Consider the following 17096-nt stretch of genomic DNA (forward strand, 5'->3'; position numbering starts at 1 on the left):
ACCAATGTTATCATGTTAAAAAACTTACTTTGAACTTACTTTAGGCTTACATAAAGTTATTTTTATTTTCTATTTTTTTAGGCAGAGTCTCACTTTGTTGCCTATGCTGGAGTGCAGTGCATTGACCATAGCTTTCTATGAATTCTAGGAGTTCACTGTAACCTTGAATTCCTGCACTTGGCTAACTTAAAAAAAAATTTTTTTATACAGATGGGGCCTCACTTTATTACCCAGGCTGGTCTCAAACTCCTGGCTGCAAGTGATCTTCCCACCATGGCCTCCAAATATGCTGGGATTACAGGCATGAGCCACCATGCCTGGCCAGGGTCATGGAAAATTAAACCTTAGTTTTTAAAAAAGTTTTTGTGCTTTCTACAACTTTCATGCTTTCAAAAGATAAAAGAACCCATAAACCAGTAACAGAGGAGTAGTAATGAAAAGACTCAAAATTTGCCAATAACGCATAGATAGCTGGTTTTTCATCTGTATTTTAAAATCATGTTTTCCATTATCTTTTAAAGCATGCAAATTTCATTAAGCTGACATTTTAAATCAAGGCACATTAGCTTAATGAATGGTGTTTGTGAGATCATAGTTTATGTGGTAGAATGAAATATTTCATATTTAATACTCTTCAGCAGAAAGTATCATGACTCACAGGTGCTTTCCCATCTGAATGGGTCTGAGCACTGTTGGACTCTGGGCCATCCATCTATTTAGAGGTGCAAAATACCATAAGATGCAAGCCTTTGGCTTTCTGGACCAAGCTTGTTCAACTAGTTACTGCTAAGCTAGACCTCAGACCTCTGTTACTATTACATACCAGCATAAATATTATGTGGCTTTTACTGGAATCACCTCCATTCCTGATATTGATCTCCTCCGTAGAGTACTAATTTCATTTATTTATATTTTTATATTGTAGTTATTTTTTATGTATGTACATGGTGAAATTCAAGCTGTAGAGAGAAATATATTAGGCTTTTTTTGTGTTGCTTTAATGGAATACCAGAGACTGGGTAATTTGTAAAGAAAAGAGGTTTAATTGGCTCATGGTTCTTCAGGCTGTACAAGAAGTGTGGTGTCACATCGGCTTCTGGGGAGGCCTCAGGAAGCTTTCACTCCCAGTGGAAGGTGAACAGAGAGTAGGCTCATCACATGGCCAGAGCCGGAGCAAGAGAGAGGGAAGGGGCCACACCCTTCCAAACAACCAGCTCTCCAGAGAACACGTTCATTACAGTGAGGACAGCACCAAGTCATTCATGAGGGATCTGCCCCCAGGATCCACTACCTCCCGCCAGGCCCACCTCCCACACTGGGGACTACATTTCAACATGAGATTTGGAGGGGACAAATATCCAAACCATATCAAAAAGCATAAAATTAAGAGTTAAAATAGCCGCCTCACCCCCAGCAACTTCCAGACCCCTGATTCTCAAAGGGGAGCACCATCTCCTGGGGACACTTTGGAAAGGTTGGGAGTAGTTTTGATTGTTTCAATGATTGCAGGTATTACAGACTTGGGGAGGTGGTAAAGAATGTTTATCATCCTAAAAAAAAAAAAAAGAATTTACCTTCATCTAACACAGTGTTTTAATCACGGTAGGTGTTTACATAAGTGAAAAATCCTGTTTACTATTATGTAAATCTAGAACATAGATGTTAACAGTTGTTCAGTTCTGTCCAACCTAAGGGATGCCGGTCACATCATAGAAATCATAGATTTAGTATTTATTATGCCATTTTTCTGGCAGATGCCAGTCAAGTGTCTGCTCTAATAAAATTAGTACATTGTGATAGTTTTTCCAAGAAGTGCAGGTAAAGTGTGAAGAGGAAGAGGGTCCTTTTTCTAATTTGCATCAACGTGACATATGGGATTTTTGGCTTTTAAAAAAATTGTGTAAAAATTTTTGAAAATTAAGAAAACAAGTTCTTATATGTTGCAAATATTTTGTGACTTAATTTTAAATTATCTTTGACTTTGCTTAAACTCTTTTTCATCAGAGTTAAAAAAAATTTAGCCAACATGGTGAAACCCTGTCTCTACTAAAAATAGAAAAATTAGCCAGCGATAGGGGTGGGGTGGGGGCAGGTGTCGCATGACTGTAGTCTCATCTACCCTGATGGCTGAGGCATGAGAATTGTTTGAACCTGGGAGACAAAGGTTGCAGTGAGCTGAGATTGCACCATTGCACTCTAGCCTGGGTGAGAGAGCAAGACTCTGTTTCAAAAAAAAACAATTGCGTAGCCAAGTTTATTATTTATTTTTACATTTTCTGTGTTTATATCTTGCTTAGAGAGCCCTTCTTTATGAGATTGAAAAAGTAAATTACCATCAAGTTAAAAAAAGAGACATTTGTATATTAAGTATGTAATCACACTTGTTATTAGATTATTTCCTGTCTAATGTTTTTAAAGTGCCTACTGAAAAATGTTTTGGTCCACCTTTGATGTGTGGATGTGGTAAACTCTATGTGCAGATTTCCTTGTATCAAGCCATGCTTGCTCGCATTTCTGAGTTGAATCTCCCTCAATTTGTTATGACCTTCTAATGCACTGTTTAGTTTTATTTGCTAAAATTAGAAAATACTCGAAATAAGACTGATTTATGATTTTCTTGTTTTTGCGTTTCCATTTTTTTTTTTCAGATTTGTTTTTAGTGTTATTCTGACTTTGTAAAAATTTTGACACTTTCATTGTTTGGTCTGTCTCTGTAAAAGTTTGAATAGCTTCAGAATTTATCATGCATTTATTCAACAAGTATTTATTCAGTCCTGGCACTGGAAATACAGCAAAGACCAAAATAGACAAAAATGCCTTTCATCTAAGCTGGGGAAGGGAGACTGTAAACAAATAAATAGTTAAGATATATGTCAGGGATGGTAGTGTTCTAGAGAAAATGAAGCAGAGGAGGGAGACAGGTGCTAGGAGGCAGGGGCAGGGGTTGCTGTTTTAAATGGGGAGGCCAGGCATGGTGACTCATGCCTGTAATCCCTACACTTTGAGAGGTCAAGTGGGGCAGATCATTTGAGGTCAGGAGTTTGAAATCACCCTGGCCAAGATGGTGAAACCCCATTTCTACTAAAAATTAGCCAAGCATGGTGGTGGGTACCTGTAATCCCAGCTACGCAGGAAGCTGAAGCAGAAGAATCACTTGAGCCCTCGACGGGGAGGTTGCAGTGAGCAGAGACTGCACCATTGCACTCCAGCCTGGGCAACAGAATGAGACACTGTCTTAAAAAAAATGAGGGGAGGTCAGGGAAGCCCCACAGAGACAGTGACATTTGAGAAAAGACCTGAAGGAGGTGAGGGAATGAGTCCTGTACTTAGTGATTGGTCAATATTGGGAAGAGCAGTTCTAAAGCCCTGAAATGGGAACTGCCTGGGGTGTTCAAAGAACAGTAAGAAGGTCAGAAGAAGGAGGGCTGAGCCGGGGGAAAGAAGAGTGAATTCACATTAGAGATAGAGGGGGTCTTGAGAGGTAAGGCGTCATCTTTACAATGAATGACTTGAGGAGTCACTGGAAGGTATTTCTGGTGGCTTATTTCAGGTGACAGCTGAGGGTGGTTGGACCAGGATGGGAGCAATGGAGGTGTTCAGAGGTTGCCACACTCCTGACAGAGCTTGCAGGTGGATCCGCTGGGATCTGTTGGGTATTGGATATGGGATAAGAAAAAATGGGAGAAGCCAAATCTGACTCCAGTTTTTGGCTGGAGTGACTGGAAGGATTTGTTTGCCCTTTATTGAGATTGGGAAGACAGGCAGGAGTAGATTTCTGGGGATGATCAGTGATTCAATTTCAGACATAATACATTTGAGATGCTTTTCATATATGTAAGGGGATAGGCAATTGTGGAGTTCAGGGAGGAGGTTCAGGCTGGAGATAAGATTTGAGAATGACATACAGATGGCTTTGAAAGCATGAGAGTAGATGAGATTAACAAAGGAGTGGTTTTAGATAAACAAAAACGAAGAGGTCCATGGACTGAACCCCAGGCTCTCCAGCAACAAGGAGTCAGTGAACAGAGGAGATTGAGATGAAGGACCAGTGAAAGAGGAGGGAAACCAGAAGGGGCTTCACGGAGGAGGGAGTAGTTGATGAGCGCGGGGAGTGGGTGAGAGCAGAGGCTTATGGCTCAGAGGAGGCCATGGGGGAATTTGATGAGAGTGGTTGAGGTTGGGGGCAAAGGTGGCTGGAGCCTAATAGGAGGTAATAGGGAAGAATTGGAACCAGGGAATACAGAAGACTCTTTGAAGGAATTTTACTGTAAAGGGAAGCAGGGAATAGAGTGAATCTAGAGAGGGAAGTGGAGTTAATTGCATGTTTTAACGAGGGAGAAATTATAACTGACTTGCAAACTGACGGGAATGATCCAGTAGAGAGCAAAAAATAGTTGGAGTGTAGTGTCCTTGTGTAAGTGAGGGGACGGAATCTGGTGTGTAAATGGAGGGGGTGTGAGTTTAGACAGAAGCACAGACAGTCTGAACAGGAAGGGAGGCTGAGAACATGGTACAGATACAAATAGGTGGATGGGTGTGATAGAGGAGGGGGATGGGTGTGATAGAGGAGGGGGCTCATGGATGTTCTCTTCTGGTTGTTTTTATTTTTCTATGAAGTCAGGTCATCAGCTGAGGATGAGGATGGGAGAGATGATGAAGGTGATGGAAGTTCTAGGAGAAAGATGTGAGAGGGTTGTCTAGAAGGAGGAATATGTGGGGTCCGGGGAAATAAAATTTTATTGCTAGGCAGAATTAAAAACCTGTTGAGTTTAGTGGTCATTAATTTAATTTAGCAGTGCTTTTTCCTAGTTTGTTCTGTTGTGGTGGTATATGTACCAGAACAGGTAAGAAAAAAAAAAATTGGATTTAACCAAGAGTTTGGTGGTTTAAAGAAATTTACCTGGGGAACCATATGCCCTTGGCATTTTGGGGTGGGAGGTTGGATAGTATAGTCATTTTTATTATTTTTTTTTCTTGTGTTTATTGGTCCTTTTAGATACTCTATATCTTCTAGCGTCAGTTTTTTTATCACATATTTTGCTAGAAAATGGACCATTTTGGATCAGGTTTTGTTTTGTTTTTCCTTCACAGAACTTTGGAGATGCCGAGAGCATTTGAAACTGAACTTTGCTTGATGATCTAGGCCTCCAGTCTGCCATTCGCCCTGCTCTCTTCCAGTCTGTGGAAGTGATGGGAGAGAAGCATGTCAGCAGGTGGGGTGCATGGCTAGTCCAGCTGTGTTTCATCAGTACAGTGCTGGCTACAGTCCTGTCCCTGGGAGTGAGACAGGATAGGTAGTCAAGGAAGTGACCATGTTCTTAGGAGGCAGCAACCATGATGACCACACAGTCAACACAATAAGCCTCAGCATTCTCATTGTAACGGCTCATCCAAGCAAAGCTATCTTCAGCAGAGACTTTCCCCTCTAGAGAGCATGTATATTTTGATTTTACTTGTCCTCAGACTGACCCTTTGCTCATTATAATAGTAAAAGACACACCCCTGGGTGGAGATTTAAGATGCCTATGAGGCACACACTGCATGAACAAACACGTATGGCTACTGCACGTGTGCACCCAGAGGACCCCCCAGAACATGCTTACTAGCAGCACCTCTTCCCACCTTCTTATGAATAATCATGTAAGACTCCCAGAAAGGGAGTCCCCTAGTGCCAGTCTTTGCCGTCTCATCCTTACATGCAGCCTGCCCTGAACTCTCTCAGGGTGTACTGTTGTATTAGTCCATTCTTACACTGCTATGAAGAAATACCGGAGACTTGGTAATTTATAAAGGAAAGAGGTTTAATTGACTCTCAGTTCAGCATGCCTGGGGAGGCCCCAGAAAACTTATAATCATGATGGAAGGTACCTCTTCACAGGACGGCAGGAGAGAGAATAAGAGCCAGCAGAGAAAATGCTAGATGCTTATAAAAACCATTAGATCTCGTGAGAATTCACTATCATGAGATCAGCATGGGGGAAACCACCCCCATGATTTAATTGCCTCCACCTGGTCCTGCCCTTGACACATGGGGATTATGTGGATAACAATTCAAGGTGAGATTTGGGTGGGGATACAGCCAAATTATATCAACTATTCTGCACTTAGTTTTCAAAATATTATTTTTCTTTTGCAGTAAATTACTTTATGCTACACCTCCTTTGCTGTGTCTCCTGTTTAAATTGTTTTAAGCCAAGAAGACAAGAACCAAGGTATCACATCAGCCATCAACGGGAGCTGCTGATCTCTAGGCTTGCTCAGAATTGTGAAGTTCTTGACTGATCTCATTAGTGGTCATTTAGTTTTTGTGTATAGGACAAGTAGGAGATTATTAACCTGGTAAATTAAAATAACACTTTGGGCTAAGAGTTATTTAAAAAAAAAAAAAAAGAGTGGTGGCTCATGCCTGTAATCCCAGCACTTTGGAAGGCTGAGGTGGGAGGATCACCTGAGGTCAGGAGTTCAAGATCAGCCTGGTCAACATGGCAAAACCCCGTCTCTATTAAAAATACAAAACTCAGCCAGGTGTGGTGGCACCGACCTGTAATCCCAGATACTTCAGAGGCTGGCGTGGGAGAATCGCTTGAACCCAGGAGGCAGAGGTTACAGTAAGCTGAGATCACGCCACTGTACTCCAGTGCGGGTGACAGAGTGAGACTCCATCTCAAAAAACAAAATAAAAACAAAAAAATAACACTCTGAGCTGAATGACTCTGGTATATTTTTTGTTTTTATAGGAGTGGGGAGGGTGGGGTCAGTGGAGCTTGGCAACCATTCCCTGAGCCTCTCATAACGTGGCCAATTACCATGCAAAACCTCTCACAAAAGAAATGTACCAGGCCTGGCTGGTTTCTCAAGTAAATTTCTTAGAACTCCCCCAAATGCTGGTTAAACCTAATTTTTCACCTGCTCCTTGCCTACATAAATACAGGAGAAAAACATACACCCATGCATGAACAGCATGCCTGAAGTTGCATGAAAATAAATTATTCAGCTTCCCATAGATGTCTTCTGAATGGAAGACTTCAAGAAATTGGAACTCGTGATGTGCAAAGGAGGGGAAACATAAAAAGTAAGGAAACGAGGCAAGGCGTGGAGGCTCACACCTGTATTCCAGCACTTTGGGAGGTCAAGGTGAGTGAATCCCTTGAGCTCAGGAGTTGAAGACCAGCCTGAGCAACATGGTAAAACCATGTCTCCAAAAAAAAAAGAAAGAAAAGGAAAGAAAGAAAGAGAGAGAGAGAAAGAAAGAAGAAAAAAGGAAAGAAGGAAAGAAAGGAAGAAAAAGAAAGAAGAAGGAAAGAAAGGAAGAAAGAAAGAAACCAAAATACAGCTATCAGAAGGTACCTTCAGCATTCAGGAGAGCCGAGGTCATATTGCAAGTGGAGATTTCAATTTAGACTCAATTACCTTCCTCTGTAGTCTCTAACCTGATGCTTCCCAGACTGTGTTCCTGAAGAATTCTGATCCCTCAAGTTAAAAACAAAAACTTCAGTCAAAGTAAATTTAAAGGAGTCTAATTAAGCAATGCATGATTCGAGAATCGGGCAGCCCTCAGAATCACAGCAGATTCAGAGAGGCTCTTAGCATGCCTCGTGGTCAGAACAAATTTAGACAAAAAATGGAAAGTGTTGTACAGAAATCAGAAGTGAGGTACAGAAATTATTAGATTAGTTACAGGTTGGCGTTTGCCTTATTTGAACACAGTTTGAACACTCAGCAGTCTCTGAGTGGCTGAAGATTGAAATTGACTAGCCAGGTGTGGTGGCATGCCTGTAATTCCAGCTACTTGGGAGGTTGAGGTGGGAGAACTGCTTGAGCCCGGGGGGGCGGGGGGCGGGTGGAGGTTGCAGTGAGCCGAGATTGTACCACTGTACTCCAGCGTGGGTGACAGAGTGAGACTCCATCTCAAAAAAACACTCTGAGCTGAACCTCAGCAGTTTATGAGTGCGCATTCATAATAGCAAGCCCGTTCTTTCTTGTTTAACTCAGTGTTCCCATTTTCATTCCAAGTAGCACCTAGGTTGAAAATTGAGCTGGGATTAGCCAAGACTCAGCTATTGCTACAGGCAAATACTCCTAAATTACGTTCTCTATCTCATCTACCTATTAATGTAGTTTATGGTTTGTCTACAAGGACTCAACCACAGAAGTAGAGGTCCTTCTCAGGCCATGTTTAGTTTGCTTTAAACACTCACTAAACTCTTTGTGGGGCGAGGGTTCTGTGGTCAGATCAATTTAGTAAAAGCTGAAAACTCAGTCCCTCTCTTGGAGATTCACAACACACTTCATTTGTGTAATCACGTAGAAAGCTCTTTCTATTGTGCTTTCCTTTATTACCATTCTCCAGAGCCATTCTCTGGAGAATGTTAATAAAGGAAAGCAACTTCAATTGCTGCTTTCATGGATCTTTTACCATAATGGGGAGATAGACATTAATCAAATAGCCAAACACATAATGAATAATTACAAACCAAGGTAAGTTCTACAAAAGAAAGGAATACGCTTATAGGAAATCTAGGCAAGGGGTCAGGGAAAGTGGCTTTGAGGAAAGGATGCAAACAGTTATCTGGAGCTTGCAGAGTTACCATTAACCAGACCAACAGACAGATCTCGAGGCTTTAGGATGTCCAATAAAAATCTACTGTGATCCACATATGTAATTACAACTTCTCGAGCAACCACATTATGAAAAGTAAAAAGAAACAGGTGAAAATAATTTTAATATTTTACCTAACTCAGTCTGTCCAAAATATTGTTATTTTGATGTGCGATCAACATAAAAATTATTAATGTAGAAATTTACATTCTTTTTTTGTCTGAAGTCTTCATTATCTGGTAGGTATTTTATGCTTACAGCACATCTCAGTGTAGACCAGCCACGTCTCAAGTTCCCAGTAGCCACAAGTGGCCTGTGGATGCTGCACTCGATGACATGGATCTAGAGGAGCTGGCAGCAGGGCCAGTGTAGCAGGAAGGTGGAGGGACAAGGCTGTGAGGTGAGGTGCTGCCCTTCACCTGGGCCAGCTCATGGACGGTGGTGTAGGCATATTAAGGATCTTGATCTTGAAGCTGAGCCACCGATGGCATAAAACATATTAGAACTGAGGAGTTCTACAGGGAAAAAGCCCGTTCTTGCTTGTTTAACTCAGTGTTCCCATTTTTATTTCATGTAGCACCTCGCAGTGTCCTAGGGCCACACGGGGAAATGCTGCTCTGGTTGACTACACTTAGAGGAAGTCTTGCTGCTAATATAAACTTAAGCAAGAGTTGGGCATGGTGGCTCATGCTTGTAGTCTCAGTTCCTGGGGAGGCTGAGGCAGGAGGATGGCTTGAGGCCAAGAGTTCAAGACCAGCCTGGATATCATAGTGACACACTGTCTCTATAAAAAATAAAACAAGGCTGGGTGCAGTGGCTCACATCTGTAATCCCAGCACTTTGGGAGGCCAAGGTGGGTAGATCACGAGGTTAGGAGTTCAAGACCAGCCCAGCCTGGCTGACACAGTGAAACCCTATCTTTACTAAAAATACAAAAATTATCTGGGTGTGGTGGCGGCTGCCTGTAATCCTAGCTATTCCAGAGGCTGAGGCAGGAGAATAGCTTGAACCTGGGAGGCAGAGGTTGCAGTGAGCTGAAATTGTGCCACTGCACTCTAGTCTGGGCAACAGAGCAAGACTTCATTTCAAAAAACAAAACAAAGAAATTAGCTGGGCATGTCAGGAATCCCCCATGGTTGCAGCTACTTGGGAAGCTGAGGGGAGAGGACTGCTTGAGCTTAGAAGTTCAAGCCTGCAGTGTGCGATGCTCAAGCCGCTGTATTCCAGCCTGGGAGACAAAAAGAGATGCTGTCTCAAACAAAACAAAACTAGAAAACCCCCCAAAAGCCCTTAAGCAGTCGGAGGTTTCAGGCCTCTTAACTTATTGAGGGGATAGCCAGGCTACATGTTATCCAGAACTAAGACCGGTAGGCACAGAGATGCTGCTCCCTTGGTGGAAACCTGGCAGTCCCTTTCTAAGCTTTATAGGCAGCAAATAACTCAGGAGGATCCAAGTGCTAGCCAAGGCCAAAAAGTAAGAGCTTTTCATCCCTTAAGGTCCTCCCAAGTCTTACCTTCACCCAATGGTCCGTCCTAGCAATTTGCTTCACTTAGACTTTTTCTTTTCTCTGCACTTGGAATTCAGAGTGTGAGTAAGCTGTGCATTCAGTTATACTTGTCATTTCTTTTCTAGTTTCCTACAGCATCTAGCACAATGCAGGAATGTGGTAGGTGCCGAGTAAGTGTTTGAAGGGGTCACGTTTGTGTCTTTTTTTTGAGGCAGTGGTATGTCTTTATTTCAGGTCTTCCACTAAGTCTGGTCCTCTCAGTCCTTCGTCATCTCTTCTGTCTTTGAATGGGGAGAGGCCATGGGAAAAGCACCCATCTTGGAATTAGAGTGGGCGCCATAGCGTATGCCTGTAATTCCAGCACTTTGGGAGGCCCAATCATGAGGATTGCTTGAGCCCAGAAGTTTGAAATGAATATGGGCAACATAGTGAGACCCTGTCTCTACAAAAACATAAAAGAAAATAAGGCCAGGCATGGTGGCTTATGCCTGTAATCCCAGCACTTTGGGAGGCCGTTCGAGACCAGCCTGGCCAACATGATGAAATCTTGTCTCTACTAAAAATACAAAAATTAGCCAGGGGTGGTGGCAGGTGCCTGTAATCCCAGCTACTCAGGAGGCTATGGCAGAAGGATCACTTGAATCCAGGAGGCGGAGCTTACAGTGAGCCGAGATGGCACCACTGCACTCTAGCCTGGGCAACAGAGCAAGACTCCATCTCAAAAGGAAATAAGTAGCTGGGCACAGTGGCAGGCACTTGTAGTCTAGCAGCTTGGGAGGTTGAGGTGGGAAGATCACTTGAGCTTAGGAATTTGAGGCTGCAGTGAGCCATGATTGTGTCACTGCACTCCAGTCTGGGTGACAGAGTGAGACACTGTCTCAAAAAAAAAAAAAGTGGAATTAGTAACCCAAGTTTGTGTTCCATCTCTGCCTTTTTACCAACTGTGTGACCTTGAGCAAGTCAGTGAATCTGGCTGGGTCTTGGGTTCATTATTCATAAAGTGAGATGGTTGTACTAAATGATCTCAAAGGTTTGTTTTAGTTTTAAAACTAGATCTATGCTGTCCAATATGGTAGTGACCAGAAATATGTGGCTATTGAGCACTTGAATGTGGCTAGTCCAAACTGACATGTGCTGTAACTATAAAATACACACTGGATTTCAAATAAGAATGAAAAATATCTCAATAATTTTTGTATTTATATTTTATACATGTTGAAACGATAATATTTTGGATGTCTTGGTTTAAGTAAAATATATTAATATTATTAATTTCTTTTTAAAAATGTTTTTACTTATTTATTTGGGTAGAGATGAGGTCTCCTTATGTTGTCCAGGCTAGTCTCAAATTCCTGGACTCAAGCCATCCTCCTGCCTTGGCCTCTCAAAGTGCCAGGATTATAGGCCTGAGCCACCACACCCAGCTGCTTAATTTTAATTTCATATGTTTCTTTTTACCTTTATAATAGGACTGCTAGAAAACACAAAATTCTATATGTGCTGCTATGGACTGAATGGGGATCCCCTCAAATTCCTATGTTGAAGCCCTAACTCCCTATGATGGTATTTGGAGATGGGCCTGTGGGAGATCATTAGGTTTAGATGATGTTCTGAGGTGAGGCAACATGATGGGATTAAGAGTTGTTATTGGAAGAGACATCAGCGCCGTCTCTCTCTCTCTGCCATGTGAGGACGCAGTGAGAAGGCAGCCATCTAGCAGCCAGAAAGAGGGCCCTCACCAGAAACTGACTATGCTGATACCCTGATCTTGGACTTCTAGCCTCCAGAACTATGAGAAAATAAATTTCTGTTGTTTTAAGCCACTAAGTCTATGGTATTTTGTTCTGGCAGCCCAACCTGACCAAGACATGCAGTTTGTATTATATATTTACGTTGGATAGCATTGGTTCAGGTATTTGGGAACTTCTACCTTATCAGCCAGCCTTCTGGCACTTGTAATTTTCTACATTGTGTCTGTGAGAGCACAGGGATGGTCCCTAGACCAGTGTTTCCTCCCTAGTAGCTGCTCAATAAGCATCTGGCAATTAAGTCATTTTCTTAGTCGCAAGAATATAAACAGTCTCTGGATAATGTATATACAAGAGGACCTCATTTAGAGAATATTGGATAACAATTGGAATCTCTGCAGGGCAGAAGCTTGGAGGATATACTGAGGCAGGCAGTGATGTCCCAAATCCCACTGCAGACTAGTCTGGGAGTGACTCCACTGCTGCCCCTGAGAACCAGAGCAGGTTGCCCATTGGCAGAGTGAAGTTGGTATGTGCTTCCAGCCCTGTTAGTTTCCAGTTCAGAGTTCGATTGATTGAATTTGAATCGGGGACTCTAGCTGCAAGGGAGTCTGGGAAGGTGAGCAATTGCTTTTGAGCTTTTCTTAAGTGGAAAGTGGGTCCTTATCATAAGCAGAAGATTTATTCCTTTAACATAGGAAGGGTTTTTTTGTTTTTTTTTTTTTTGAGACGGAGTTTCACTCTTGTTACCCAGGCTGGAGTGCAATGGTGCGATCTAGGCTCACCGCAACCTCCGCCCGCTGGGTTCAGGCATTCTCCTGCCTCAGCCTCCTGAGTAGCTGGGATTACAGGCACGCGCCACCGTGCCCAGCTAATTTTTTGTAATTTTTAGTAGAGACGGGGTTTCACCATGTTGACCAGGATGGTCTCGATCTGTTGACCTCGTGATCCACCTGCCTCAGCCTCCCAAAGTGCTGGGATTACAGGCTTGAGCCACTGCACCCGGCCAGGAAGGGTCTTTAGATGCTGAGCTACCAAGTAAGAATGACTGGAACCCTTTCCTTGTGTTGCCTGAGACTTTGACATTTTGACTGCAACACAGCGGAAGTTCCACCGAGACCCCTCAGCTGGATCTCCTTCACATGGGAGTCTCTTCAGATCTTGTTCTAGGAAGTATGAAGCAGAACTGTTGATGTCATACATTCTAATGCTACAATTATAATTTCATGATGTCCTTTGAAAGTTCTCAGACAATATTTTAATGCAGAGACACAGGAGGGCACTCTAACCAACTAGTAATAACAAACCTGAATGGTTTCATAGCTTTGGCAGTTAAAAAATGGAGGTTGCTTTTGTTGAAACTGTAAAACACAGCTTTTTCTTTTTTTTTTTTCTAGGCAGGATAACCAACTTTGCAGTACTACCTTGCAAAAATACCCTGCAAAATACCCTAGCTTCTGTGGGGGTATCTCACCTATGACAAAGGTTCTCAAGACACACCCTCCACATTATCTAGTTAATTATCTAGGAAGCATGGCTGTGAGCAACTCAGAACAGGGAAGGAGTTTTTTTTGTGGCTCTGTTGTCCAGGCTGGAGTGCAGTGGTGTGATCCTGGTACACTGTAGCGCTGAACTCCTGGGTTCAAGGATTCCTTCCATCTCAGCCTCCCAAGTATTAATAGCTTGCACACAGGAGTACCACCTTGCCTAGCTATTTAAAAAAACCTTTTTTGTGTGTGGAGACAAGTGTCTTTCTATGTTACCAGGGCTAGGGAAGAGGATTTTTGACTACAGCTTACCCCCTGCCTCAGCCACTAAAGAGATGGCAACCAGGTTGCCAAGGGCTCACATTTAAAGGTAAATTGACCAAATCAAACCTAGAACAGAGAAGAGAGTTGTCCTGAGACTTTCTTCAAATCCGAAGCATGTCCCCATGACTCAGGTTGTCCTGAGACTTTGTTCAAATCTGCAGCCTGTCCCCATGACTCAGTTTTCCCATCTGTAAAATGGAGATAACACACACCTATGTCTGCATAGTTTGCCAATTAAGAGAGTGGGAACGACATATCTGGGGATGACATTTACCATCCCATACAGACAGTTGAGTTTTGTAGTCAAAAATTAACCCCAGCCTGCGTCCTGCTAATGAATGATAGCACACGGGAGGGACAAAGAGTGCTCTGCTAACTGCTGGAGTAACAAAAGTAACAAGGGGAGGTCGGAACAGGAACTGCTGGCTCCCAGCTCACTTTCCCCACACAGGTTTCTCCAGCTAAAGCCCCCACGCTGGGGAGGCAGGGAGCGGGGCTGCTTCGAGGGTTTGCCTCCCTAGGTAGGGGAAGGACCTGTTCTGGGCCACTGCAGGGTTACTCGCGGTCAAGGGTGTCGCCTTGAAGAGCCGGCTCCTCCCGGCTGGAGCGAGGCTGGGCGGCGGGATGCAGCCTCTCAGCCTCTCACACCCGCTCTGCGTCCGCAGTGGCTGTTGGCGCAGCCGCCCCGCGGGTGTTCCGGACTTAGTCCCCGCTCCCCAGCGCCAGACGCAGACTCTGGGCCAAATTCTCCCTCTGCTAGCTGCTTTCTGCCCCAGGACCCACATTCATAAAGGGAAGGAGAGCCGGGGGGAAATGATGGAGAAAAGAGAGAAAGGAGGTGCTTGATTTCACTCACCAAGGAGTTACTGCTCATCGGCCGACACCGGGCGCTGGCTACGCTTCTTAGACCCCAAATCTCGGCTCTCTGATCCCTTTAAGGAGGTCGCTTGGTGTTCCTCTGGCCCTCCACCCCACCGTAGGAGAGCGCCTGCCACGCGACCTGCGCCCTGCGCCCTGCGCCCCGCTAAGTGCTTTGCTATGTGAACTCTTAGTTTTCCCAACATCTCTAAGCCGCGGATACATTATCACCCACGTATTGTGGACGAGAGAATCGCCTCGGAGAAGCTGGCCGGCTCGCCTGGAGTTTTGCAGCTAGTGGAGGAGGGAGGACCTGGAGCAGGGACTGTGCGATCCTCCAGCGCCGGCCGCAGCCCGCAGCCGCTTTGTTCCTCCGGGTTACTGTGCTGCCGCGGAGTCTGCACCTGTTGCAGCCCTCGCTGGGAGCGACGGGAAGGAGAAGGGAAGGACAAAGGGGATGACCAGGTGGCTCTTCCCCGACGGACTCCCGGCCCGGGGGGCGGATACACTACTCACAGAGAGTGTGTGGCTTTGCGCCTTGGAGAGGGTGATCTCCTTCTTCAGGGATCGCGTCCCCAGCGGGAGCAGAGTTTCGGGGAAATGTCCGCCCCCGTCACTTAGGGCGGCAGGGGCGAGAGGAGGCTCTAGGGGTCCGGGGTAGGGCAGTGGGAGAAAGCTGGGGCTGCCGGAGTGGGCCCGGGAGGAAGCTAGGCCGAGTGTGCGGCGTCCACGTTGTGAGTGTGCAGTTCTTTCATTCAAACTTTCTTCAATCTCGGTTCCGGCGTCTGCGAAGGTGGGACCAATCAGAGTCCAGAGACGGGAATAAATTATGCAAATCACCATCTGGCGATGGGTCAGATGACTCCCATACTTTAAAAAACTACCTCTATAGGAGTGTGACAGCAACGAGCCCTAGCCTCTCGGCGGCTCCGGGCGAGGGCAGATCTGGTTCTGGTGCAAGCCGTTCACACTCGCTCCTTGCCACTGCCGGTGGCTCCGTGCGGCCAAATTTTCCTTTTCCACTTACTCCACGTCCAGCACCCCCAGCCCCTGGTCGAGAGAAGGCTGCCCACTTCTGGTCTTACTAGCCCGGACTGCTGGAAACACCGAGAGGTGGTTTTTGTTTTTTAAAACTCCTCTCTCGGGGGAGGGGTTGTGACAAGGCAGGATGAGAAATTCCGTTCCTCTGCTCTGTTTCTGGAGCCTCTGTTGTTGTTTTGCTGCAGGGAGCCCTGCATCTTTTGATCCAGAGGGACGGCTGGAAGGTAACGTGCATTTATTTTTATTCCCCCTAGCCACTTCTCTATGCTGGATCCCCTCTGTCTTGCCGGTTCTTCAATCCCTCCTTGCTCCTCTGAAATTCTTCCTTTCCCACTGTGCAGCCCATTTCTCCTCCAATCCACCTTGGAGTCCACTTGTCTCTCCTCGCTTCTGATGTAGGTTTCCCGGGCAAGTCATGAAGAGGGAAAGGCTGGCAGGGTGCACTGGCTCTTCCCAGCCCTCTCTCCCCCACCCCCTTCCTTATATGGCTCCCTCAGTCTGCGCTGGTGCTGTCCAGCTAGCCCAGTGGCCCGCCAGCAGCTCTGAAACCTTGTCCTGATGCCTGAACCTGGAGGTCTGAGAGGCAAGACGGTTGTTAGAAAGTTCAGGTAGCAGGGTAGGAGGCTGTGGTTTAATAGTGCTTGCCGGGAGCCTCCAGTAGGTCACTTGTGCTTAGAAGCTGCAGGGCTTACTCCCCTAGGTTGCCAGCCTTTTCCTCTTCAACACTATTGTGCTCCCCCATTCTTCCTCTTCCTACTCCTCTTCCTTTTCCTCCTTCTGGCTTCTAGCTTTTCTTCCTCTTGAGATCTGCATGGCAGTCTTTTCCAGTGAAGGCAGCCTGCCCTGGGGGAGCCAGTCAGTCACCCAGAGTGAGAACTAAGTCAGCTGGTTAAGCAGGGGAGGGCTGGAGAGCCCCTAAACTGAATCCCATCATCTCATCTTCTCCTAGTCTGCTGAGGTTGTGCCAAAAGGTCTGTGTCTGCTTCTGCATGTGTGGGAGGGGGTCTCTGAATGAATGGAAAGCTTGGCTCAACTCATCATGTTTCCAACTCTGGTGCTAACAAGAAGCATTGCCTGGGGCAGGTCTCATCTCTGGCTCCTCACCTGTTAAATGCTTAAGTTCCTTCTAACTTCTGTGTTTCATGCCTCTGAGTATGTGTGAGTCATTTCATTCATTTCAAAAACTATTTCCTGTATGGCTACTTTGAGCCAGGCACTATTTTGGGAGCAGGGGAGACAGCAGTGAATGAAATAGATGGCAATCTCTGCCCTTGTGATGCTTACCTTTCAGTGGCGGGAAAACAGGCAGTGCGCTGATTAAAGTGTCAGTGGTGCTCAGTGTTATGGAGAAAAATCAAGCAGAGGAGGAAGGTGGGCATGCTGGTGGGGGAAGGTGGCGCAATGTTACCATGCGGTCGTGGTCGGGGAAGGCCTTGTGGAGAAGTTGGCCATTGAGCAAAGAGCTGAAGTGGGTGAGAGAAGGAGGCACCAGGACATCTGGGTGAAGAACAATCAGAAAGTTCCAGAGGCT

The 17096-nt window shown here is 45.2% G+C and overlaps 2 protein-coding genes across 4 annotated transcripts in view; one reads left to right on the forward strand and one right to left on the reverse strand.

The window, feature by feature from the left end:
• Positions 1-13227: 13227 nt before the first annotated feature.
• On the reverse strand, positions 13228-15957 carry LOC144579063 (uncharacterized). The gene is made up of 2 exons (XM_078348121.1): positions 15041-15957; positions 13228-14943 (listed from the first exon to the last, which is right to left on the reverse strand). Exons 1-2 carry the CDS (start codon positions 15365-15367, stop codon positions 14752-14754), a joined length of 519 nt encoding a protein of 172 aa, XP_078204247.1. The 5' UTR covers positions 15368-15957; the 3' UTR covers positions 13228-14751.
• Positions 15426-17096, forward strand: part of LIPG (lipase G, endothelial type) — a 28314-nt gene continuing 26643 nt past the window's right edge. For 2 of the 3 annotated variants that reach the window (XM_002757228.7, XM_078348120.1), the window contains exon 1: positions 15426-15789. In XM_002757228.7, the coding sequence (XP_002757274.1) occupies positions 15693-15789 (97 nt within the window). In that variant the 5' untranslated portion in view covers positions 15426-15692. Of the gene's footprint in view, positions 15790-16073; positions 16140-17096 lie in introns of those variants that run through there. The other variant, XM_035271028.3, reaches the window with a different exon arrangement.

This window comes from Callithrix jacchus, chromosome 13 (assembly GCF_049354715.1).
Source record: "Callithrix jacchus isolate 240 chromosome 13, calJac240_pri, whole genome shotgun sequence".
NCBI lineage: Eukaryota > Metazoa > Chordata > Mammalia > Primates > Cebidae > Callithrix > Callithrix jacchus.